The sequence below is a fragment of the Temnothorax americanus genome, unplaced genomic scaffold, assembly GCF_048541705.1.
Source record: "Temnothorax americanus isolate GAGA-0224 unplaced genomic scaffold, ASM4854170v1 Scaffold70, whole genome shotgun sequence".
Classification (NCBI taxonomy): Eukaryota; Metazoa; Arthropoda; class Insecta; order Hymenoptera; family Formicidae; genus Temnothorax; species Temnothorax americanus.
In genome coordinates this window covers 132,351-159,287 of record NW_027509793.1, presented here as the reverse complement: position 1 = coordinate 159,287, position 26,937 = coordinate 132,351, and the positions used below count along the sequence as shown (strand labels likewise).

The 26,937-nt window shown below is 42.4% G+C and overlaps 2 protein-coding genes across 2 annotated transcripts in view; one reads left to right on the top strand and one right to left on the bottom strand.

Moving 5' to 3' along the window:
- LOC143906407 (uncharacterized) overlaps window positions 1-26,937 on the top strand; it is a 186,325-nt gene that overhangs the window by 80,498 nt on the left and 78,890 nt on the right. The gene's annotated exons all lie outside the window — the stretch shown is intronic.
- LOC143906439 (uncharacterized) lies at window positions 13,851-17,729 on the bottom strand. Its single transcript, XM_077422541.1, has 4 exons — window positions 17,555-17,729; window positions 15,544-17,145; window positions 14,910-15,408; window positions 13,851-13,992 (listed from the first exon to the last, which is right to left on the bottom strand). Exons 1-4 carry the CDS (start codon window positions 17,727-17,729, stop codon window positions 13,851-13,853), a joined length of 2,418 nt encoding a protein of 805 aa, XP_077278667.1.

The window sequence follows — 26,937 nt, the reverse complement described above, 5'->3', positions numbered from 1 at the left end:
GATGCAATTTTGTCAAACGATTCGTGTTACGACAGTGAAAGGTTTGAGGATGTTTCGGAAGTAATTTTCCGAGTATTAAACCAGGCTGAAGTGAATGCCTTAGATGAATTGAAAAAAATATGTTGCACATACTTTTATTTTACTTCTGGTAATGTAAAATTTTGTGCACCGTGTACTGTGAGATTACGTGGATTATTCTCAATGTTGCACGCTGAGCGAAAACATGACACCCGCGCCTATATATTGATCGAGAGTTTATTCTGTGCGTCGTGTGGAGGCCCACTACATCCATGGTGGAAGTAATAAGGTGTGCTATCTTCTCGGACGAATTTTCGTCACATTCTGCGCAGCACCAAGTTTCCGCCATCTTGCAAAATCACTATAGTCAACCGATAGCAACGCGATGATAAAAGTAAACGAAAGTGTCACGGTATACACAGGTTATACACAGTTTTGTAGTAATTTTATGATTTTTGTAAATGTAATATAAAAAATCTTTTATAATGCCGTCGTGTTCTTTTAAAAACTGTAAAAATACGTCGCGAAATAAAAAAAATGTAAGATATTTTTTATTTCCAAAAAATCAAGAAATGATTGCGAAATGGAGAATACTTTGCAAAGAAAACGTCAACCCAAACAACGGTATGTACATATAATACTAATAGGTGATAAATAGAATTTAACAAATTAAAAATTATAAAATATAATAAAATTGATAAAATACATTATTTAAAATTTGTTTATCTAGCTCGGGTTTTGTTCCCAACATTTCCATTCTTCGCAATATAAAGATCGATCGTGGCTACTTGGGCTACTACCTAACTATATAGCCCTGTGAAATCTCGGACATTGAAACTTGATGCAATTCCAATGGAATTTGTAGAGGACAATGCAACAACTGTGGTGGAGAAGGATTTGAGTATGTATATAGACATTACTTCTATTTATATGAATAGATTTATGTTTTAAGTGATTATATATTAATAATGTATAAATAATACTCCTGTCTCTCTCTCTCTCTCTTCCATACAATATATTAAATATATTTTCAGGAACACACACAGAAGTAAGAGAATGTACACACGTTGCTACAGACTGTGTTGTATCGAGCTCTGAGAGTTCTGTGATATCGATGCTTGCAAATGAAGTCGCATTAAGCTTCACAAATGAAGAAGCATCATGCTCTGTGACTCAAGTCGCATCGAGTTTAATTACATTATTGTAAGCATACTGATGTACTATTATAAAAAAAATTTCAGTTATATATAATTCGCCTTACTTTGTGTAGTGATTATTAACCTTCTTTATTAAGGCTTTTACAAACAGGAAATCCAGTGAGTAGTCGGTATAATAACTTAGATATCTTTCTGAGTAAATCGCTATGTAATCTAGCACGAGGAGCGTGCAAGTCGCTCATTAACAGTAGTACCAAGCTTGAGAAATAAAATATAACTAACTAGCTAGTTTTGCCAACTATCGTTCACGAATAATAATACCACATTCACCCCTCCCTTCTATAAATCTGTTACATAATCGGACAAATATGCGGGCGGGTGTTTTGAACGAACAGGACGCTGTGTTCTATCCAAAATTTCTGAAGACCGTGGTTGTTCATCATTCTTTGCTTCTTCCGGCTTTTCCCCTTGTAGAACGGTTGTTTGATGTTCAGGTGGTTCCACTTCATCCTCGTCTTCGGTTTTTATTTGGATTTCTCCTCGAGGCGCAAGATATCTAGTTGATACCGTAGTTTCTCGACCATCTGGAAGTCTGACGTAAGCATATTCCGGGTTTGCTTCTATTAGTTCTACCTCTTCCACTAACGGGTCATATTTACTGGTACGGACATATTTCTTCATTAAAACTGGTCCAGGTTCAGTTAACCACGTTGGTGTAGAATTCCCATTGAATGATCGCCTAGGGTGATTAAACATCCGCTCGTGGGGTGTGACATTTGTCGCCGTTCAGAGTAGGGATCGGATAGAGTGTAATGCGGAGTCCAGTACTTCTTCCCACTGTTCAGTTTCCTTGTTGTTCGATTTGAGGGCCAGCATGATAGTCTTCCATATTATTCCATTGTATCTTTCCACTTGACCATTTCCTCTAGGGTTGTAAGGAGTTGTTCGACTAGTTGCGATGCCTTGGGATGTCAAAAATGATCTTACTTGGTTCGACATGAATGAAGTTCCTCTGTCTGAATATATATATGTAGGTGTTCCGAAGATGGAGAAAAGGTGTTTTAAGTGTTTTAACACTGTAGCGGCTGAGACATCCGCACATGGTACAGCAAAAGAAAATCTTGAAAATTCGTCTACAATAGTCAGAATATACTGGTTTCTTGTTCTCGTAGGTAAGGGTCCTTTGAAATCCAGATTTAGTCTCTCAAACGGTGAAGTGGCTTTTATTAATTTTCCTTCAAACTTGTGAAAACGTGGTTTCAATTCCGCACAAATTGGGCGGTTTGTGACTTTTTTAACATCTTCCATAGAAAAGGGTAGATTCTTAACACGGATCCAATGATTCAATCGAGTGATACCTGGATGACAAAGTGCAACATGTAATGTCTCGAGGTCCATAGTTGTGGTCATAGCCGCACTCATTCTTGAGAAAGCATCTGCCGAAGCGTTTTCGCTCCCAGGACGATAGATTATACTAAATTTGAAACAGGCAAGTTCGAGTCGCCATCTTAATATTTTTTCATTCTTTATCTTGCTGGAGTGTTGTTGGTTAAACATAAATGAGACCGAGCGTTGGTCCGTAATAATTTCGAAGTGACGACCAATCAGATAATGTCGCCAATAGCGTAAAGATTCTACGATGGCATAAGCTTCTTTCTCTATAGATGAGTGTTGTTGTTCAGATTTATTTAGTGTTCTAGAAAAGAAAGCGACGGGTCGTCCTGTTTGGCTTAGAGTAGCGGCTATGGCGAAGTCAGAAGCATCCGTTTCTACCCTGAGTGGTACATTATTTTGTACAGCAGCTATCGATGCCTTGGCTACGTCATTCTTCAAGCTCTTGAAAGTTGAGGCAGCTTTGTCCGACAATGAAAATGGATTCTTCTCCAGTAAAGGACGCACTCTCTCCGAAAACCTAGGTATCCATTTAGAATAGTGTGAGAGCATGCCTAAAGCTCGCCGTAATGTGGCCGCATCTTCAGGAATTGGTAGATCCATAAGGGGTTGGAGGCGCTTAGGATCAGGCTTAATTGTTTTATTGAAAATTACGTACCCAAGTAAGGTGACAGATCTGACGGAAAACTTGCATTTGTCCCTGTTTAGTGTCAGGTTGTACTTTTCAGCGGCAGCTAGGAAATTTTTTAGATTACGATCATGTTCCTCCTGAGTCCTTCCACCAATTGTAATATCATCCAGGTATGGATACGTACCCTCAAGTTCTTCTTCTTCAACAATCTCGTCCATTGCTCTTTGGAAACAAGCCACTCCATTCGTAGGCCCGAAAGGAATACACAGGAATTGATACAATTTTCTGTTGGCTTCAAAGGCAGTATATTTTCTTTCTGATTCTAAAATTGGCACTTGATGATAGGCGCTTTTGAGGTCGATGGTGCTGAATACTTCATTCTCAGAAATTTTAGCAATTATATCTTCAGTCCTTGGGGCAGGGTAAGCGTCTAGCATTGTAAACCTATTTATAGTTTGAGAGTAATTAATGACCATCCTCTCTTTGTGATTTTCTTCTCTTAATACGAAAGCTTGAGCACGCCACGGTGAATTGCTAGGCTCTATTATTTTATCTTGTAATAGCCTTTTAATTTCTGAAGCTATAAATTGTCTGTCTTCTTTGGAGTGTCTTCTAGATTTAGTTGCTATTGGAGTGCAATCTGGAGTAAGATTAGCAAAGAGTGACACTGGACGCACCCTCGCAACTGCCACACTGCAAATGTTGAGTGTTGGTCGTTTACCAGAGAAAGCTATGTTTACTGAGGAGTGAGACTGCAGTACATCATGACCAATTATGACATCAGAGCAAAGATCTTTCATTACCAGCATTACAATATTGTTGTATGAGCAGCCTTTCATCTTAAAATTGACCCTGTTTTGGCCTGTAATTTCCGTGGATAAAGAAGAGTTGGCCATTGTAATCTTGCCAAAATACGGTAGTACCTTGATATTGCATTTCTTTATAAAAGTATGGTTGATAAAACTTAGAGAGCTTCCAGTATCTATTAAAGCCTTTAATTTAACGCCATTGATTTTTATATCCACTATCAATTTCTTAAGACAGTTTAGAGTAGCAGCAGAGACAGATGCCAGTGTGCCAGCGCTGTCCGCGGATGCAGTAGTATTTGATGCGGGCTGGTAAAGTTTTGATTTACATACTCGTTGATAGTGTCCTTTCTTGCTACACAGTCTACATACAGCATTCCTCGCCGGGCACGACGTCCTAGGATGTCGACTCTCTCCGCAGAAGTAACACCTTTCAGTCTTTGTCACGCCTGCCACAGTTGTATCAAGTGTTACTGAGTCGGGTTTAACTGTATCGTTAATAGCAGCGACCGTAGTAGTGAGTGGTCCAGAGTATGAAGCAGAATGTTGCTCAGCCAGTTCCAGAGCTCGAGCTTGGTCAAAAGCAGCCTCCATAGTAAGCGTTTCCAGCAACCTTTGCCGTATACGCGAACAGACCAAACCACTAATAAACGTAATATATTCGTTCTTATTCTGTTCTGCTGTGACATTTTTAAAATTACAGTCCTTGCTCATTTGTTTCAAGACTTGTAAGTACTGATCTACCGATTCGCCGGCGTGTTGTCGTCTCGTGGCTAAGCAATGCTTGGCATAAATCTCGTTTCTAGGTTTTATATATAATGAATCTAAAACGTCTATGGCTTCTGCAAACGTGCCCGCTTCGCTAATATACTGATACACATTTGGGGCTATATGATTAGTTAATAGTTAACATTTACTTGCTTCTGGAACATCTTTGATATGGCTCAAGAAATTCGAGAACGTTCGTTTCCAGTGTGTCCATTTCTGATCCGCCGAGATTGAGGTTGGTTCCACGTCGAATCTTTCTGGCTTCAAGAATTTATCCATCCTGTTCTGTTCGCTAAACTATTTACCTGTTTGTAAAATTTGTAGTGATTATTAACCTTCTTTATTAAGGCTTTTACAAACAAGAAATCCAGTGAGTAGTCGGTATAATAACTTAGATATCTCTTTGAGTAAGTCGCTATGTAATCTAGCACGAGAGGCGTGCAAGTCGCTCATTAACAGTAGTACCAAACTTGAGAAATAAAATATAACTAACTAGCTAGTTTTGCCAACTATCGTTCACGAATAATAATACCACACTTTGTAATTATTATAAATATTAATTATGATCGTATCATTAATTAGTGACGTGGGCAATCGGGTCCCATTCATATAAATGAATGAAATCATTGTAAATAAATTGAAATTTGAAATTGTCAAAAAGTGTTTTTCCGATATAATAATATATATGCATGTTTTGCTTCACACCTTTTCTTTCAGATCCAAGTAGTAGTAGTACATTTAATTATTCTCCTACTTCTGAAGAACTGAAATTATTGAGCCAAGTAGAAAATTTAGAAGTTGTGGACGTCATAGAAGAATAAGAAGGCCTAAAATATATCGCGGGTTATGCCGCTTTTAAATTTATAAATAAATATAAAAATTTAGGTAATCATACTGAGATGTTGGTTTGTAACGACGCACCCCGTACGCTAAGCATCGTTCCCGGCTAACGACCGCCGGATGCCGCCCGACCGACGACCAGTCGGGCGAAGACCAGGGCGCGGTGAGCCCACATCTTTAATGTAATTTCAAACGCACCGTGTGCGCGGGCCAAGCGCGGCACCCGTGCCTTCCGACGAGCGACGACGGCAGCCGAGCCGCCCCGAGGACGAGCGCGGCGCCGCGCCACCCCACCACAGCGCGACGATCGGCGCTCCTCGCGAACCCGCCGCGCCGGGCGGGTATATAAACCGCCGCTCCGGCGAGAAAGAGAGACTTCGTCGAAAAGCTCCGCTTCTTCCAGACGAAACCTATCCCGACTCCCAGGGAACACACCAAACGAGGTCCGGTGCTCCGAGTCTCGACTGAGAGCTCTCAGGTGTTCCCGCACTCCTTCGAACCTAACCCCGAAGGCACGGTTACGCGGGGTCGAGCGCGCTCGGCCTCGCAACGAGGGCTCTCGCTGCCGCCGCCTCGGGGCCGGGGCTCCGGAAATCTTCTTACGCTACGCGGTCCCGCACGCATATCATCGCGATACCGCGACATCCGCGAGCCTCCAGGCATTATACCGCGTTCGTCGCTAAATACCGCGCCGTTATCAAGTGCAAAGGCACTTCCTGTAAATATACCGCGTCCGCCTATATGTAATATACCGAGCCCGTGGAATACGTCTATGTAACGCTACCGCGTTCGTCGTTAAATACCGCGCCGTTATCAAGTGCAAAGGCACTTCCTGTAAATATACCGCGTCCGCCTATATGTAATACGTCTATGTAATATACCGAGCCCGTGGGATACGTCTATGTAACGCTACCGCGTTCGTCGTTAAATACCGCGCCGTTATCAAGTGCAAAGGCACTTCCTGTAAATATACCGCGTCCGCCTATATGTAATACGTCTATGTAATATACCGAGCCCGTGGAATACGTCTATGTAACGCTACCGCGTTCGTCGTTAAATACCGCGCCGTTATCAAGTGCAAAGGCACTTCCTGTAAATATACCGCGTCCGCTTATATGTAATACGTCTATGTAATATACCGAGCCCGTCGAGTAACGATACCGCGTTTGTCATCATGTGCATCCGCACTACCTCATCGTTGTATATATCGCGTCAGTTCGGGCATATAATTAAACTGTGAATAAAACTACTGCATGTCTCACTAAATTGATTATTGTCTCTGGGCCTGTCATCGGACTCCTGATCCCGCACACCAGTCCGCGTTCGATAAAGTCAGGCCGTTACAGGTTAATCCAAAAAATGACTGGATTAACTACATCTCTAGAGGGAAAATTATAAGTCCTTCTTCAGACTTATTAAAAGTGGGAAAAATAATGAACCAAGAATTCCAAGATTACCATGGATCCTTCATGCAGAAAAATCCGTCGATATTTGAAGGAATCGCAAATAGGGTTGAAAAAAAAAAGAAAAATATATCATTCCCGCGCGAGGTTCTACTTTGTTTAATTAGAACAAGAACATATATAAGACTTCGAGTAATCAATAAAAAAATTTCGGCAGAAAATGCTAAAATAAAACAAAAAAAATGAAAAAATTTACAAATAAAAAATAATTTTATTTTTATTATATTTTCCATATATTTTTATTATCTTTTTATTGTTTATTATACGTGTTTATGTGCTTGCTATATTTGTTTATTTATATTTATGTGTTTATATATATTTATTATATTTTTTAAATATATTTACCAGAATATATATATATATATATATATATATATATATATATATAGTTAGTTTGAGCTTCTTTATTACCCCAAAGGGGTCCAAAAAGGCGTTTTGGAGGGACGTACCCAACCCTGTACATATGTCCCTGCCATGGGCTCATCGGCGTTTTCTCAGGGACGTACCCAACCCTTTACACTCTACATGCCATTATCAAAAAATACAAAAATAAACTACAACAAAAAAGAAAAACAAAAAGAAAAACATCGGCGTTTTTTCGGGACGTACCCAACCCTGTACATTTTATGTAGACTTTTAAACCAAATCTCGTTCAACGGCTGGTGTCCCCGATAAACGCAGCACCAAAGAGAAATCTCTGGTCCCCTCTAACTGGCTCCTTCGTCAGTTCGGATCCGGGTATCGGGGAATGCATAGGTAATGCGAAATCCCGCTGTTGGTTGTATACTTTCCTCCGTCCGTTATAACAACTATAACGGACGGTTCCAAGTAAAACGGGCATCTCCCTTGGCCACACGTGTCCATGCCGGTCTGCATACGATTTATGTTCAGCACATCCGACGCGTGCTTCAAAGCGGCACCCAGGGTCGTCAAGCCAACGCCTTTGACGAAGGTCTCCACGGCGCTTTTGGCTGGATCCAGCATTGCCTTCTTCTTATCGTCGTTGCCGCCACAGCACGTTTTCGCCCATGCCCGGACCATGGTGACCGCGCCTCCTCTACCAGGCGGTTTTTCGCTCCTCGGTCCCCCGCTACCCGCCCCCGCACTCTCCTGATCTCCTCTTCCTTCTTACTCAGCCTTTGTTTTTTCCTTTACCTCTTCCGTTTCCATTAGTAGGCTCTTCTCTAGCTCGCTTGCTATCTTATTCTCTTCTGATCCTTTTGTTCTTCCATCATCTTCTCCCCTTCTCTCCTTTCTCCTCTTCTTCTCTTCTCCCTCTCTAATTCTTCTTTCCACAGATTTGTCTTCGTCCATTTTAACTTTTAGTCTACTCCCTGTCCTCCTCCTTGCCTCTAATACTCTCCATTTCTCCTCTTCACTTCCCAGCCTCACCAGCATCGTGAGCCATTCTCCTCTCAGCCCTATTACGCTCACTTCCTTCATTTCTACTCTTACCTTCAGTTCCTCCGCGAGCAGTTGTCTCACCTTCTCCCAGTTCGTTCCCTTTCCCATCCATCTGTTCCTCTCTACCCTCATTATTATGTTTTTCCTCCTTCTCTCATCTTCATTCCTTTCATCGTCGTCGGACCACCATTTCATTTCTTCTTGCCTGCCCCTGTTCCCTGCGCTTTCGTCCCTCTTCCTTTTACCCGCGCCCATTTCTAGCCTGCGTATTTTTCTTTTCAGGTTCTCTATCTCCTCTCTCTGGTCCTTTACTTCCTCTTTTAGTGCTCTCAGTGTTTCCCTTGCTTGATCCCTTATCATTTCCTCCAGCATCTCTCTCTCTACCGTCACCTTCGCTCTGAATTCCATTCCTTCCTTTTGTCCTGTGCTCCCCTTTTCTTTGACCTTATCTGAAATTCAAATTTTCTTAGCCATCTATTTCTAAACCTCTTTTTCCTTCTTCCCCCCCATTCCTCATCGCTTTCATCCATTCCTCCCCCTCTCCCTTTTCACTCATTATCTTCTCCACCACGTCTTGCCAACTCTCTCCCTCCCAATCTTCCCATCTCGAGCATTCTTCCCAGACATGTTCCCACGTCTCCTCCTTCTTCTCACATATCCTGCATTTTTTGTCTTCCTCTTTTCCCCAGTATAGTCCCTCCCTAATCTCGTTGCCCAATCTGAACCTTGCGATTCTGTTCCATCTTGCCTCCTCCCAGCCCTTCTTTAGATATTCCGGTATCCCATCCTTCCTTATTCGTTTATACCACCTGTTGTATTTCGATTCCATAATCTTTCCCATTCTTTCTTGTCTTTGTTTCGCTTTCTCCTTGTGTTCTATTGCCTCCTCCGTCAGTTCCTCCTCCCCTCCCTTTTCTACCCCGATGCCTTCCCAGTATTCCTTTCTCTCCTGCTCCCATCTTCCTATTATCCTTTCCTTCTTCCATCTTTCTTTCATTTCTTCCAAACATTTCTTTGCTATTTTTCCTCCTCTACCTTCTTCCAGTTTTCTTTCGAATTTCCATGCTCTCTTGCTCGCTCTAGCTCCCATTTTTTCCCTTTCTAGTTCGTCCCTGACCATGTACCCTGGGGTCCTCCAGTTTACACCGAGTGTCCATCTGAGGTATCTCTCGTGTATCCCTTCTACCTCCCTCCTTTCCTTCCACCCCCATATTTCAGCCCCGTATCCCATCACCGTCCATATCAGTGTATCATACAGCCAGATCCTTCTTTTACAGTCCTTTTTCCACATCCTTTTACCTATTCCCCACACTTCCCTCATCACCCTTGCTGCCTTCCTTCTTCTCTCTCTGATATGTGCCTCCTGCCTTCCATTCGCCATCAGCGTGTACCCCAGATATTTGAATTCTTTGACCTCTTCTAATTTCTTTCCCTTCCATCTCCAGTCATATTTCTTCTTCCTCCCTCCTCCTTTTCTAAATCTTATTATCTTCGTCTTCTCCGTACTCAGCGTTAGGCCTTTCCTGTCTAGGTATCCCTCAAGCCTGCTTATCATGGATCTCATGTCCTGTTCCTCCTCTGCTAGTACTGCTATGTCATCTGCGTACATTAGGGTGTATATCTTCTCCCCTTTTATACTCACACCCCCCCATCCGCCCTTCCTCATGTGATCCTCTATGTCTGCAATTAGTAAGTTAAACAGTATCGGGCTTAACGGGCAGCCCTGTCTTAATCCCTTCGCCATCCAGAATGATTCCCCTTTTTCTTCTCCCCTTCTTACATTGCTTTTTGTTTCTTTCAGGACTTCCTCCACCCTATCTATCAGTCCTTGCCTTACTCCTCTCTCTTTCATTGCCTTAATTAGAACTTCCTTATTTACAGAGTCAAACGCCGCTTTGAGATCTACGAATAGAACTGTCATCTTCCCTTTTTCCTTTCCTAGCTGTCTGTTTATCAAATAGTTTAGCGTAAATATCTGGTCCATCGTCCCCATTCCTTTTCTAAATCCTGCTTGGTTATCGGGAATCAAGTTCTTCATTTCTACCTCATTCCTTATCCTTTCTGCTAATACCGCCGTGTATATCTTATACATTGAGGGCATAATCGTTATCCCTCTGTAGTCTTTTACCTCTTTTCCTTCTCCTTTCTTCACTAGAGGTATTATCTCACCCTCCTTCCACTGTTCAGGCCAGCCTTCTCCCCTCCATACTCGTTTACATATTTCCCAGGCCCACCTCACTATCTCTTCTCCTCCATATTTCCATACTTCATTCGGGATTCCGTCCTTACCTATTGCCTTTCCTGTTTTTAGTTTCTTTATTACATTTCTCACCTCCTCTAACTCTATCTCTTCCTCGTCTTGTCTGTCCCTCCCTCCTTCCCCTTTCACTACCCTGTTCTCCACGCCTCCCATTAGTTCCATGAAGTATTTTTTCCACTCTTCCAGCCCTATGTCTTCGTTTATCCTTTTCCTTCTTTTCCTTACTCTCCCTATCAGTTCCCATACCTTACTTTCCGATCTCGCTTCTCCTATCTCTGTAATCATCCTTTCCTTTTCTTCCTTTTTCTTTCTTTCACATACTTCTCTGTATTTCCTCCTCCTTTCTCTATATCTTTCTACCTCCCTTTTCCCCTTTCTCCACTTTCTTAGTTCTGCCCTCGCTTCTTTCTTTTTCTCCTTGCATTCTTCATCCCACCATCCTCTTCTGTTCTTATTGGCACCCCTGACCTCCCCCTTTTCATTTTCCTTTAGTATTCCTCTTATCTTTGACACCCCTTCCTCTATCTCCTCCTGCAATTTTCTGTTTCCTCCTATCTTTCCTATCTTCTCAACGAAGTGTTTTCTTCCTTCTTCGCTCCATATTCCTCTTCTTCTTGTGATTTCTATTTTTTCCCTTTTCTGTGTTCTCTTCGCTCCGCCGCTTATCCATAGTATTAGCGGGTGATGGTCTGATTCTACTCTATCCCCTATTTCTAGTCTTTCTATTTTTTCTCTGCTATCCTCATCACCTATAATATAGTCTATAACTGTTTCACCCTTTCCTCCCGTGTATGTGTATTCTCCTTCTTCGTCTCCCTTCGTGCCACCATTTAAAATCATCAATCCTCTTTCTTCTATGAATTCTAGTAGCGTCCTACCATCCTTGTTCACCTTCTTATCTTTAGAATTTCTCCCTTTTCCTTTCTCATTTTCTTCATCTTCCTCTTCCCTTCCTCCCTCCTCTCCCGTTCTCGCATTAAAATCCCCTCCTATTATGGTCCTTATTCCTAATTTTCCCTCCTCTATGCAATCATTCAACCCTTCTAACTTCTTATCAATGTCTTTGTTTACATATATTCCTATTATTTTCCATATTTCCTCCCCTATTCTTAGCTTGACTTCAACCCTGTTTTCCTCTTCTTCCCTCCCTCTACCCTCCTTTATTTCTTCTATCCCTTTTCTTATACCTACTAGCATTCCTCCGGATGCCCTACCTTTCTTATTCCTCCTATTCGCTATTTGTACTCTCCAGCCAAATTCCTTTGGTAGTTTCTCTTTCATCATCTCCCATCCTTTCTTATCCATCCATGTCTCCATCATAATAATCACATCCCATTTCTTTACCCCATCCCAAAAGTCTCTATCTTTATTTATTATTCCCGCTACATTCCAGAATACCACCTTCGTATCTTCCCTCTCCCCTCTTTCTTCCTCCCCTTTCTTTAAATCTTCTTCTTCCTCAACTCTGGATTCACTTCCTGCCGCTCCCCCTCCTTCCTCCCATTTATTTTCCCCATCCTCCTCGCATTCTTTGTTTTCATTCTCTTCGTTGTGACCTATGAAAGTCTTCCCTCTCCTCCAGTCTGCCTTTGCTTTCGTTCCATCTCCATTCCTTGTTGTCCTCCCACATCTTTTGATAACCAGTTGTCACTCTTTTTCCTTTCTCTCTCTTCTCTCTTGCTATCTTTCTTATCTCTGTTTGTATTTGTCTTTCCTGTTTGGTGAGATCGTCATCCAGAAAGCTTCCATATTTCCTTCCTAATTCCTTCTTTTTCATCATGATGTCTCTTTTAACTTCCCAGTTTCTGCATTTCAAGAGTCTCATTTTGTATTCCCCGTTTCCTATTTCTTGTATTTCTTCTATACTTCCTTCCGTACTGTTTAGTTCTTCCATCAATTTTTCGAAATTTTCTTTTCTCTCTTTAACGTTTTTTAACTTCTCCTCCTTTACTATTATGTTATTTTTTCTCCTTCTTCTTTCCGTCATCTCCACACTTTTTTCTATTTCCTTCATTTTTTCTATCAACTCCCTGCCTTCATTCTCTTCTGCGCCCTTCATCTCTAATTTTTCTATCTTCTCCTCCATCATCTTTACCTTTTCTTCTAGTGCTTTTCTCTGCTTTTCCCATATTTCCTCCCTTCTTTTCCATTCCTCCCTTACTCCCTTTATTTCGTTTTTTATTTCTTCTTTGTCTTTTTTCCTCTCCTCCTCCTGTTCTTCCATTTTCCTCAGTATCTCTTTTAATAGATCCTCTGTCGCCATCTTTCCTTTACCCTCTTCTCCTTTTTTTTATCTTCGCTGGCGGTGATCTGTTGGTCCTTCTCGTTTCGTTAAATTTGTCGAGAATTTCTTTCTCTGCCGCCCTGGCCGCTTCTTCTTCTAACTCTTTTCTTTTCCTTTTCAAAATGAGATCTTTGACCGATCCTAGGCTGTCCGCCCTTCCTCTTTGTTTAGCAAGCTCCTCCGCCTTTGTAGGCCTGCCTCTTGCTTTCCTCTCCCCTTCGTCTTCCCTCTTCTTTCCTATCCTTCTGTGCTGGTCTATCTCTATTCCTAATTCCTTCTCTGCCTCCATCCGCCGCTTTTCCTTTAGCCCCTCCCTCCTATTGGTTATCTTTCCTATGTCTATGGTTGAAAGCACTTATAGCATTTATCCCCTCTATATCCGCGTTAGCCTATGCCCGCTTTCGACCCGCTATCCCCGCCTTTCTGTCAGTCGCCCCTCTATACTGTCTGTATTCTATGCCACCCGGTCACCTCTCACCCGTCCTTTTCCTTACCTTTTTCCTCTTAACTGCTTCCTCCCGTTCTTAACCCTTTCGCCTCCGCCCTCTCGCTCCTCCACGCCTCCCTGTTCCGCCGCTCTTGACCTCTCTAACTTTCCCAATCCTTTTTCTACCTCGATACTGTTCTCTGCCACACGCACACCTGTTGCTATCTACTCACCGGAACCGGAAGTCTCTCTCTCTCTCTCTCTATATATATATATATATATCTATATTATATTTATACACGAAAGATCTTTCATTAAAACCCTTTCTTGCCTGAGTCTTCGTTTTAATATCCATTTAAATTATACAAGATGGCGGAATCTTGTCACGCTCTCTTATTGGTCAGTAGAAATGCCTGTGCGCAAGAGCACACCTTATTACTTCCGCCATGACTACATCAAATAATACCGTGTAATCTCTGTTCAGTTTGCACTGTTTGTGATTGATAGTGCTACGTGGCAAAGACATGGTGTCCGAAGGCTGTCTGTATTGCATATCATTAAAACTGCAGTTTATTCTTACAGCTTCTTTCATGTGTTGCTCCTTTCTAACTTATCTGTGTTCAAAACTCTAAATATTTTGTATAAAATCATTGTTGTGTTGCAAATTGCCGAAGGTGTCTGACTCAAGAGCCAGGGGTTTCAGGTTGAAATCAAGCGGTGGTAAGCAAATTTTCTATTTGTAGTTTTCGCATAATTTCTGAGCGAGAACGCGCGAACGGGGGAGAGAGACCGCGCGAACGAGAAGAGCGGGAGCGTGCCTTCTTCTTCTTCTTCTATGATTGGCCTTCAAACAGTACTGCTCCGAAAACGGCCAGGACGAACCAATAGTCGAATAGCCGTAGATGGCGTATATTGTCAGTGTCGTAGGCCATGAATGGCACCGTTGCATGATTAGAAATCGTGTTCAGAAAAACCGCCGGCGGAGGCGCATGCCTAGCTCGCCGCGGCAGGTTCCTGTATAGCGTTGGCAATCCCCGCGCGCACGCAACAGGGATAATGGACTAGGGTTGAAGGTTCATTGACTTGCACGCCGCAAGAAGGAGGCGGACAAACTGGCATGTTGGGGTGTTTAAGAATGGGAGTATGTTTCTAGGAGACTGAGGAGAATTTTGTCCATATACTTAATTAAATAGAAGGCACATATGGAAAACAATCTGCAATTAAATATTACATGATTAATGTCTTGGATGGGGTCGCCACAAGGACAAGCCCCGGAATCTATGATATTTTTCCTAAATAAACTGTAATTCAGATTGTAGTGTCCACTGCGCAGCCTATTAAAATTAAAACGATTTCTTTTCTTTTAAAAGGTTTTTTATAGAACCAAGGGCGATCCTTACCAGAGTAGAAATTATTATAAAAGAAAATGCTCTTAAATGCACCGCAGCAACGCAAATACTCCTCAAACTGATTACAAAGAGTTTCCTTAGCGACTGAGTAAAAATCACTATGGGGGATTTTGAAATTGGGGACATAGCCCCTTTTGGCAGCTTCTTTAGCAATTTTGTCCGCTTGCTCGTTACCCGTGATGCCTCGGTGCGACGGAATCCAGGCTAAATAGAGATTAACGCCCCTGGAGGAAAATTGATGGATCTTTTCCCTAATTCGGGGAATAATGTAATTCTGTTGCTTTGCAGCACTTGAGCAAACATTTTCCAAGACGCTTTTGGAATCAGAGAATATTATCACCTTAGAAAAATTTTCTTGACTGATGGTTATTAGCACTTGAAGGATAGCCCATGCCTCCGCAGAAAAGATTGTAGTTTCTGCAGGCAATTTATGCATGATTTGCAGGTTCAGATCTGGAGAGAAGACACCAGCGCCAACATACCCGTATGCGCTTTTGGAGCCATCCGTGTAGAAGGATATGGCGTCTCTTCTTAGCTCTTTGTATTGTTCTATAAAGATAGAGTTGACATTCTGGATGTTAGGATCAAAGCTGAATGATTCGTAATGAATATTAATAACGAGTGATTGAAAACTGTGATTAAATACTGGTAACGTAACAGATTGGTAAATTTTACTCAAATTACCTAGAATGGAATGAAAATAATTGTAGGACGGAATAGATTTGGTGGCGATTTCATAGTTGTGTTGTGATCTGGTTAGAGGGAAAATATCGTCAAGACTGAAGGTTACTGGACTGAATTCTTGAGCTATATTTTTTAATACCAGTTTTGATGTTAGGTATTTGAATCTTAATTGTAGAAGTGGCTCTTTGGCTTTGTCGAGCAGTGTATTAATTGGAGTAGATTGGTGGTAGCCAAATGCAATCCTTATGGCTTTATACTGGATGCGTTGTAGCTTCTCAAAAATAGTGAGGTTGCCTCGTAACTGATAGATTTGGCATCTGTAATCCATATTACTGCGAATGAGTCCTTTGTATATCATATTCAGTTGTTGGGGATGTGCGCCCCACCAGATTCCAGCAAGGGCTAACATAACGCTTAGAGCTTTTCTGCACTTGCTTATGATGTAAAGAAAGTGAGGTCTGCTACTTAATCTAGGGTCTAGTAATATGCCCAAAAATCTAACTACCTCACAGTATGGAATTGGGTTGTCCATGATAGCAATGTCAGGAATAAACATTGGAAGTTTTTTCTTGTGGGAAAATATCATCGATTGCGATTTAACGGATGAGAGTGAGAGACCTCTGGCGAGAAGGAACTCATATATTTTGTGGATCGAGTCATTGATCGAATAGATAGCTGCGTCCAAATTTTTATTTATGGAGTATATGACCACGTTGTCCGCATATAAAAGAATCCTGCAATCCGGGTTAATTAGTTTAGTTATGTCCTTGATGTAAATGTTGAAGAGAGTGGGGCTTAAGATAGAGCCTTGAGGAGTGCCTTTTCTGGAATAAAGTGGGCCAATCTTTTCACCGTTTTGAGCGTAGAAAACAAATCTATTGCTGACTAAATTGAGAATGAATTTACGGAAGTGCGCTGGGACTCCAATGTTGAATTGGTCCTTAACTAGTATGTGCGGAAGGACGTTGTCGAAGGCGCCATCAATATCGAGGAATGCTGCAACTGTATAAGCTCCTTTAAGGAAGCCCGCCTTGATATTGTTTGTTAAGGTGATCACGCTATCTAAACAAGATTTGGCGTTTCTAAAGCCCAGTTGTGAGTCTGACAGAAAGTCATTGTGTTCGAGGTGCCATCGCAAGCGATTGTACAGGCATTTCTCCATAATCTTGAGAACGCAGGATATCAGTGAAATGGGTCTAACCCCTTTGCCGCCAGGTTTCGGGATAAATATGACGAAAGACGTGTGCCAATCTTCGGGGAACGAGCCACTATTAAAGAGTTTGTTGAATATCTCACAAAATTTACTCCAGAAAAATTCCGGAAGGGCGGTGAGAATAACATAATCGAGTTGGTCCAAGCCAGGTGCAGAGTTCTTTTTCATAGAGTCGAGAGCCGAGAATATCTCATCAATAAATATGGGGTCGTCCAGCCAATGATGAAGACGTTCCTCATTCGATGCATCCTCTTTGACTAAATCTCCCAGAGTGGGATCCTCAGGAGAACAAGATGGAGGACATAACTTCTCGACGGCGACCTGAATCAGTTTTTCCTCTTTGGACGTGTCGTTGATGGATTGTGAGGTTAGATTCCGGTTTTTAAAAGCTTTAATGAATTTCCATACACGATTTATAGGAGTTTTAACGTCAAACTCTGCACAAAGATTCTTCCAGCTTTGTGCCTTCTGTTTTCTCAGGACTCTCTTGGCTACTGCAATTGATCTCTTATAGGCGAGAAGATTCTCCATAGAAAATTGGTTTTTAAATTTTTTCGCTGCAGCTTTGCGGGACTCGATGGCAGCCGTGCAATCTTCATTCCACCACGGAGCAGAATGTCGTTTATTTTTAACGGGGAGGCTGAGGGGAGAAATGTTGTCTTTCCTGAGCGCTAACGTCATGCAAGACGTTAATATTTTCCACTTCGTGCTTCAAATTCCTTAAAAAAGAAGAGAGGATCATGAGTGAGTCCTTGAACCTGAGTCTGTGGGAAAATTTGACTCTCAAATCCAGAGTACCATTGATGAGAGTTGTAATAGGAAGGTGGTCGCTGCTCCTTAAATCTCCGTCCTTCTCATAATCATAGATGCTGATGGTAGCTAGGTCAGCTGAGGCAATAGTTATATCTATCACTGATTCAGTGCCGCACCAGAGGTTGAAATAGGTGGGTGATCCATCATTTAGGATAACCATATCGTTATCAGACACAGATGTGGCAATGCATTCACCTACGTTGTCTATTCTATTGTCGTTCCAATCAGGGTGGTGAGTGTTAAAGTCTCCAATTAAAAGAGCGTATTTAAACTGGTTAGCAAATTTAAAAAGATTATCGAAAAAGAGGGCAGGAGTATATTGACCTGTATGACGGTACAGGTTACAAACAAACAGTTCGTGATTTTGAAAGGGCAATGTAATTCCTACCATTTCCACTGAGGTGTGCGCAAGATCTGATAGATTGCAAATAGTATAGGGAAAATTATTTCTAAGAAGAGTGCAGACTCCTCTGGAGCCTGCGGTGTCAGCGTCTAATCTAATACAATTAAAACCTTTGATATCGAATGGTTTATAAGAATTCAACAGAGTTTCCTGTAAACAAATGATATCGTGCTTATGGGCGAATGCCCTAAATTCCGGAATTTTATTAATAATGCCTCTGCAATTCCATTGTAGCATATTAGTAGGACCTGCAAATGCTGTGTTAGAATTATTGCCTGCGAAGGCTGTCGAAAGTGCTCAAAGTGCGTGGCAATGGATTAATTGGATAACACGAGGGAGAAGACAGAAGCGGGGGGACGTAAGGTCCCTTATTTGAAAGCGGAGGAAGTAGGGGATGACATAACGACAATATATTTTTAAGCTCAAATATTATTGTGGAGAGGTAATTAAATACTTCTTGTGGGTTGCGCATAGGAAATGTTTCATCCGAATTGGAGGTTGAGCCGGGGTTAGAGTCGGGATCTGATGAGTTTTCAGCTGAGAGGGAGGGTGACGAAACTGGATCATCAGCGGGAAGTCTGCCATCTGGAAAAAGAAGCGCATCCCGATGATCAATAGAATAAGCATAGTTTGGTCTGTTGATATTATTATTATTATTATTAGCCTCCTGGGAAGAGCTGGATGAGGGCCTGGTACGCGGATGTAAGGATGCGGGGGAGGGACGGGGGGAGCATTAAGGGAGCTTGAAACTGCGTTCGCATAGGAAAGTGGCATGTCATTGTAGTTTTGTAGATCGTAAAAACGGTTGTTAGGTAAAAGGCCGAGGGATTCCGAGGAGAAAGAGGGTGAGGAGGGCGAGAGTCGATTCGAGCTATTTTTAGGAGAAGGAAGGTTAGGGAAATTGAGATAATCAAACCTATTATCCGAATTTAAGGATTCGGATGAGCTATTAACCTGCTTTTTGGCTTCAAAAAGAGGGATATTTTTAACCGCGGCAAGAGCATATGCTTTTCTAAAATTTACTATAATGGGGCATTCAAAGGACTTAGCAAGGTGTGCACTACCACAATTGATGCATTTATTAGACAGGATTTTTTAGGACATTCAACTTCATCATTGTGCTTATCCCCGCCACAAAACACGCAGCGCGGTTTGCCTTTGCAGGTCCCACTAATGTGACCGGCTCTGAAACATGAGTAACAAATCTTTATCTTTGGTACAAAGGGAAGAACTGCGTGCCTAACCTTAAAAATAGTGACGCAACCCGGTAAGATTTGCCCGGCGAACTTAACACATATTGTACGTGAGGGCTCATATTTATATGAGTTACCGTCCTTAACCCTTCGATTAAGCCTACGAACTTCAATAACTTTGGGGGAAGATACAATATCATTAAGCAGACTTTTGGTTGATAGCGATTGAGGAATGTCTCTAATGATGCCGGTTTTTGTAGTTTTGTATGAGGGAACGAAAGCCTTAAGATTGTAGCTAGCGAGAGAACAATCATCAATAAGCCTGTTAGCGGCCGCGGCACTAGTAAGAATGGCCTGGACGTGACCTTTACTGATTTTTTAAATTTCGATAAGACCGTTTTGGGTTATTTGAGTAACTACGCGACCAATAAGAAGTGGATGAGTATTACCGGATTTGGTAACGCCGTTAGAATCTTCCGGCTCGTTAATAGTCCGGATGTGCACGATAAAAGGACTTTTGTCCGTCGAAGCATAACGCGAATTGAATAAGTTGCGAACTTTCGATAACGGGGTTTGGTTAGGTTTTGATTTGCTATCAACTAAATTATCGCTTTTACCTTGTGTTGTCGTTTTTACGTTTTTGTTTAAGGGGGGCATTAACCGGATCGCTCGCAGCTCTCTTTCTGCTGTAAAGTTCAAAATCCATCGAAGAATCAGACTGCGCAGTGGACAAGAGGGGCGGGTAATCGCCATCGTCTCGTGTTATATTTGAGCGCGCAACATTGTCTTGAGTTGTGTTAGCTAGGTTATTAGAGTCTGAAAGCATGTCAGACTTCTCACAATCAGTTCCTAGGATAATATTGGAAGCTTCAAAGTTTTTGTGGACTTGGAGAGGGATGGAAATATTGTTGGAGGTACGCGATTGCGAGTGCGAGTGTGAGCACGAGTTCGACCGAGAGCCCGAAACCGAGCGCGAACGGGAACGCGAAAAGGAACGAGAACGAGCCCGACGGTGCTCGTCTCCGTTCGAATTACGATCGTATGGAGAGGATGTACGGGGAGGCAGTCCCGGGACCCTTCCCTTCGAAGGGTTGCAAGAGGCCGAAGTCTCCTGCATCTTTCCGAGCACGCAATTAACCACAACCGAAAAGGAATTCGCGCACGTATAAGGCGAAGAGAAATGAACCGACGATGATATACGCCGGTAAAGAGCGTAGAAAGACGGCGAAATATCGTCCGTCACACGCGGAAACACACCGCGAGAAAACCGCAACTAGAACGTTCGAGATTATAACCGCACGGGAGCGCGACACGTCCGTCCGCGACCACAGTCAGCGCGCGAATCAGCGGGAGCGTGCCGTGTGACGTCACGCGAACTCCGCGGCGCGGCAAAACGCGGACCCTCTCGCCCCGCTCCGCGGCAAAAACGCGGTCGCCCCGCGGCGCCGGAAAACGCGGACCCCCTTGCCCCGCGGCGCCGGAAAACGCGGTTTCCCCCTTCCCCCTCCCCCGCGGCGCCGGAAAACGCGGACCCCCTCAACCCGCGGCGCCGGAAAACGCGGACCCCCTCGACCCGCGGCGCCGGAAAACACGGCGTTCAAAAAACGCGGTTCCCCCCTCCCCTTTCCTCCCGCGGCGCACGAAAAACGCGGTTCCCTTCTCCGCCCGCGGTTCCCCCCCGCCGACGGTTCCCCCCCGCCCTCACCCCCCTCAGATCCCCGGATTGGAATCGGCCTAGCTTACCTACTTATCGGGAGTGCCGAAAGTAATTGCGTGTGAAGTGCGTACAGTTTTATCGCGAGCCGCACCCGCTCGATTGGTCGCCGCGTGAAACATCTCAGATAGCTTTTCCGTTCACGCGAACAGAGAGTGAGCCGGTTTTCGTCGCGCGCGTACCCGGTCGATTGGTCCGCGCGCGAATTCCGGAAAGTTGAGCGCGCTCAGTGCATCCGTGCAAAGGGTTGCATAGTGCGCCCAAGTTTCGTCGTGATCTGCACCCGCTCGATTGGTCGTCGCGCGAAACATCTCTTTTCTTGAGTTTTCGTCGCCCGTAATACGACGGGACGACGCACACAGACGGATCACGTGATCACCGCGTGCGGTAGCGTGTTCCTTGGCGAAAGACCCGTGTCGACGGCGAAACCGTCTCACGACGCGACGCCGGTTTTCGCGAGTGCCTTTATCTCGAGCATCGCGATCACCGAGCGTGAGAGTTGTCGATCATTTCTCATAAAATCAACGCCGGGAGTTCGATCCTGATATCGACCCTGCTCGCTGCCATCTTGTGCCGCGCCGTATATTGTGAACGCGGCTCTACCGCGCCTTTAGTGTAAAATTCGTGCCCGCTATCGCGTCGTCCCCGAGTAACTCAAGTGAGCCTAAGTAATTACCTTGATACTTCTTAACCTCAGCGTTCGTATCAAGGAGGAGAAAATAGTGAAGGTGGGTATGCCGCCAGCGCTCCTAAACCCGGCCAGCAAGGCTTTGATTTCAAAGTGGCCCACCTCATGACCATTTTAATTAACTCAAGTTTGAGAGATGCGGTGAATGGTTTGGCCTTGCTCATGGGTTATTTCTTCATATTCAAGATAAACGCAAACTGTATGTTGATCGTGAAATCTGCGCTATGACATGAGACATTCTTCTGTCGATTCACGTTTCTTACGCAATAGAAATTCCATTTAGAGGAAGACTAGACGCCACAGATGCGCGCTTCGCGCGCGTTATTTATCTTTAACATTAGGCTATTACTATTACACTATTACCTTCTTGATACACACAACTGTCAAAAATACGATGACAGTTGCAAATGAAGTAAGCACAGCGAAAGGACCGGGTATAGTTTTGATCGTAATTGGCATCGCGGAAAAGCGGCAACAATAAACTTCGAGATATGCGAGTATCGACTTAACATGCCTTTTGCCATTTAGAGGAAGATTCCTGTCATTTAGAGAAATTTGGCACTATGTATTTTCGTAGAAACCAGCCAATTAGAGTTACGATTAGTTGTAGAATAAAATATTCGATAAAAATCGCTAAGATCTGCAAACAAAATCGACGACGAAAAACGGAGTGTTTCTTGTTCATGCCAGCATGTCGTTCGCGAGCGGTCGAATTAACGGATACCTTTTTTTTTTATAATATCGAAACATCTTGTAAACTTGGCCAACGGAAGTATAAAAAAGAAGGAGTTTAAGGATTTTTTTCAGATATTGATTTCTTCATTGATCGCTCGTGAGAACGGCTCACGATCTTTCTGGATAAAGAATATAAATTAAATATTACGTGTCAAGTAAAATAAACAAATCGACAGTGTGAGGGTACATACCCATGTTGCAAGTGAAGTTTGTATGGCACTGGGAAATAGACGAAAAGAAGCACAATATCAACTTGTAAAAATACAAATAATGTGCTAAAAAAGATTCTAAGGAAAAGATTCTAAAGCGTGTAAACAAAGTAAAAGCGAGCGTAAAGAATCAGGAATGCTAATCATTTAATCGTTAATGGAATTTATTATGGAGGTGAATAAGTTTTCGTTCGAGAAGAAATTTTTCTCAAGGCAAGCACAAAATTAGATGTTTGTTTACTTTTTAATTATTAGCAGACACGGTATATGTAACACAGATGATAAGAATAAACGAAAAGAAATATTTAAATTATGGTCTCTGACGGAAAGTCAGCGCGAATGACTTGCACATTCGAGACACTCGTCTCTCCACGATCTTGTATTTATTAAATAGTTGTTATTACTGGATACGTGAAGAAAAAAAAAAATGATATAATGAGATAATTGACGAGATACGTAAGTAAGACGATCACACAGGCTGACTACAGATAATAGTGTAAAATATATAGAACATTTTAATATGGTGTATGTATGTCTATATAAATCTTTATATGACACGTGCATGGAAAGTGGCCCATTGCGCACGCTACGCGTGCGTGATAGACCACTTTCCACGCCTTTGCAACATAAAATAGGGTGTGCAAGTCGTGCGTAAAGATGCAAATTCCCGGGTGCGGAGTTGATGCACGAGACTCGCCTTCGGCTCGTACGTCAACTCCGCACTTGAGAATTTTCATCTTACAGCACTTGTTGCACAAATAACTATTGACACACAGCAGCAGGATGCGATTTCTGCAGACGTCCTTTTTTACTTTCATGTCATATCACTAGTATTATCATAAATACGTATTTTCCTGAGTTTCTTTTTTCTTGTTTATTGATACTGATTTCTTAAATTAGTTTAGCAAGCTGCTTTCCTATTCTTTCAACAATTTGGAAATGATATCAACGCGCGAAATGGGAGGGGTCAAGGGGAAATGAAAACCCGACAATTATAAATATTTTTACAAATTGTATTGACATATTTGGGCCAATCGCGTGTTTTCGTTGTCGCGCGCGTAGTAATTTCAGCAAGTACGCCGGGCCGCGCCCCGCGCCCCGCGTTCCGCGTCCCGTGTCGCGCGCCCGGCCGCGCGAAGGCGAAGCTGGCGAAGGAATGTAAGGAGTGGGGTGGGAGACAGCAGTTCCCATCAAGACAACGTGTGATACGGCCGTGACGTCGCGACGCGCCGTGGATCTTTCCGACCTTCGATCGTAATCGTATTCGGTCGCGAGCGTGCGTCGTGGTGCGATGTGCATGGTGTGCGCGACGCTTGCGGAGCCAGCGTTTTCTTGTCGACGTGTTTTGCGCACGACGGTGGAATCTCTGAAATATCGACCCGCGATCGAGGCCGGCGTTCGCGCGCAATACAATTTTATGTCTGTGAAGTTGGCCCCCCTTTTTTAAAATTCAGAAAATTTTATTAGAATTCTGGATTTTCCAGAAAGAGTTCTAGAGTTTTCTATAGTTTTTAAAAAGAGTTCCGTCATTTTTAAAGTAATGAAAACACTATTTTAAAAATGAGGGGACTAACTTCACGGCGCCCCCATTTTTGAAAAAATAAATTTTTGTGTAGTTCCGGATAGATTTTAATAAGTTTTAGAGTTCCCTATAGGTTTTAAAAAGAGTTTCGTTCAAATAAGCCCAAAAATCGATGTCAAAATTGAACAAAAAATTTCCACTTTTTTTAAAAAAATCAATTTTTTATGGTAGATTCAGAAAGATTTCGACGAGATCTAGAGTTCCCTATAGTTTTATAACGTTCCGACCAATATTTCAAAAATTACAGCCCCTCAAAGTACCGCAACTCGAAAATATACTAAATCCCAAAGGGTCATTTTTTTCTGAAATCGGGAGTTCTCGCTAGAGTTCTGGTGGCCCCCCGAAGAGTTCTATTGAAAACTATAAGGGTCCGAAACGCTCCGATCAATATTTCAAAAGTTACAGCCCCTCAAAGTACCGCAACTCGAAAATATTTTAAGTCGCAAGGGGTAATTTTTTTTTTCGAAATTCGGCAGTTCTCGCTGAAGTTCTGGTGGCACCCCGAGGAGTTCTATCAAAAACTATTAAGTTTCGAAACGATTCGACCAATATTTCAAAAGTTACAGCCCTTCAAAGTACCGCGCCTAAAATTAAAAAATTATTTTACCGGAATTCTCGCTGGAGTTCTGGTGGCCCCCCGAGGAGTTCTATCGAAAACTATAAGGGTCCAAAACGCTCCGACCAATATTTCAAAAGTTACAGCTTCTCAAAGTACCGCAACTCGAAAATATTTTGTCCCGAGGGTTAATTTTATTTTTCGGAAATCCGCAGTTCTCGCTAAAGTTTTGGTGGCCCCCCGAGGAGTTCTATCGAAAACTATTAGGGTCCGAAGCGATTCGACCAATATTTCAAAAGTTACAGCCCTTCAAAGTACAGCAATTAAAATTAAAAAATTATTTTACCTGAGTTCTCGCTGGAGTTCTGGTGGCCCCCCGAGGAGTTCTAACGAAAACTATCAGGGTCCAAAACGCTCCGACCAATATTTCAAAAGTTACAGCCCCTCAAAGTACCGCAACTCACAAATATTTTGTCCCGAGGGGTAATTTTTTTTCTGAAATCAGAAGTTTTTGCTAGAGTTCTGGTGGCCCCCCGAAGAATTCTATCGAAAACTATAAGGGTCCGAAGCGCTCCGACCAATATTTCAAAAGTTACAGCCTCTCAAAGTACCGCAAATCGAAAATATTCTGTCCCGAGTGGTAATTTTATTTTTCGGAAATCCGCAGTTCTCGCTAGAGTTCTGGTGGCCCCCCGAGGAGTTCTATCGAAAACTATTAGTCCGAAGCGATTCGACCAATATTTCAAAAGTTACAGCCCTTCAAAGTACAGCAACTAAAATTAAAAAATTATTTTACCAGAGTTCTCGCTGGAGTTCTGGTGGCCGCCCGAGGAGTTCTATCGAAAACTATTAGGGTTCGAAACGCTCCGACCAATAAATTAAAAGCTACAGCCCTTCAAAGTACCGCGCCTAAAATTAAAAAATTATTTTACCGGAGTTTTCGCGGGAGTTCTGTTGGCCCCCCGAAGAGTTCTATCGAAAACTATTAGGGTCCAAAACGATCCGACCAATATTTCAAAAGTTACAGCCCTTCAAAGTGCGCACCCTAAAATTAAAAAATTTTTTTCCGGAGTTTTCGCGGGAGTTTTGGTGGCCCCCCGAAGAGTTCTATCGAAAACTATTAGGGTCCGAAACGATCCGACCAATATTTCAAAAGTTACAGCTCTTTAAAGTGCGCACCCTAAAATTAAAAAAATTTTTTCCGGAGTTCTCGCGGGAGTTCTGGTGGCCCCCCGAGGAGTTCTATCGAAAACTATAAGGGTCCGAAACGCTCCGACCAATATTTCAAAAGTTACAGCTTCTCAAAGTACCGCAACTCGAAAATATTTTGTCCCGAGGTTTAATTTTATTTTTCGGAAATCCGCAGTTTTCGCTAAAGTTTTGGTGGCCCCCCGAGGAGTTCTATCGAAAACTATTAGGGTCCGAAACGATTCGACCAATATTTCAATAATTACAGCCCTTCAAAGTGCGCACCTCGAAAATATTCTAAAGGGGACCTTCAGGCTAACGAATTTTTGTTTTTTTTCGTACTTACTGTACTTGAGGGTCATCACTCGGACATCAATTTCCCAAAGTATTAAGGCGCGTTTTTCAAAAAAACTCGAGAAAATCGACTTTGAAGAATTCCGAGCGCGCTATGTACACAGAATTTTAATTTTAATGTAAAATTTATCAAATCAATGCTAATTAATATTTAATCGTTTTCAATTTCGCTTTCAATGAAAAACTTACATCTTCTTATTTTGAATATTGGTACAAAAATGAAAAACGTCAGGTAGGAAATAAAATGGTTTTATATTTTTGAAAATTACGAGAAAATACAGCGCAAAAATGATATTAATAAAAAAATATTGTTTAATTTTTAAAAATAAATTATATAATATGAAATATATAGTTTAAAATGTATTGTATACAGTCGTTTTACACGTCAATATTGCACGAACCAGGATGATAATCATCGTAAAAGCAAGGGAAACAATAAGTTTCACGGCATCTGGCACACCGTACGAACGCAGATATTTTACAGGCGCAAGGTTTTTTTTAAAATGTCTATTGGAAAACATACTTCATTGACGTTCATAATAATGTCTCTGTCATCACAAAGGTTTAAAGCGAATCGCCACGCGTATCGAATCATGTTCTTAAAGATTGGAGAGAACAGCTGGTGATGTACAATAGATTGAATTCCCAAGCAGCAAAGCAGGGCATCTTAACCAAACCAAAATCAGATTGCCCTAATTAAGTGAAGAATTACTAACTTTCGACATAAAAAATGTCTTAAAAATCAA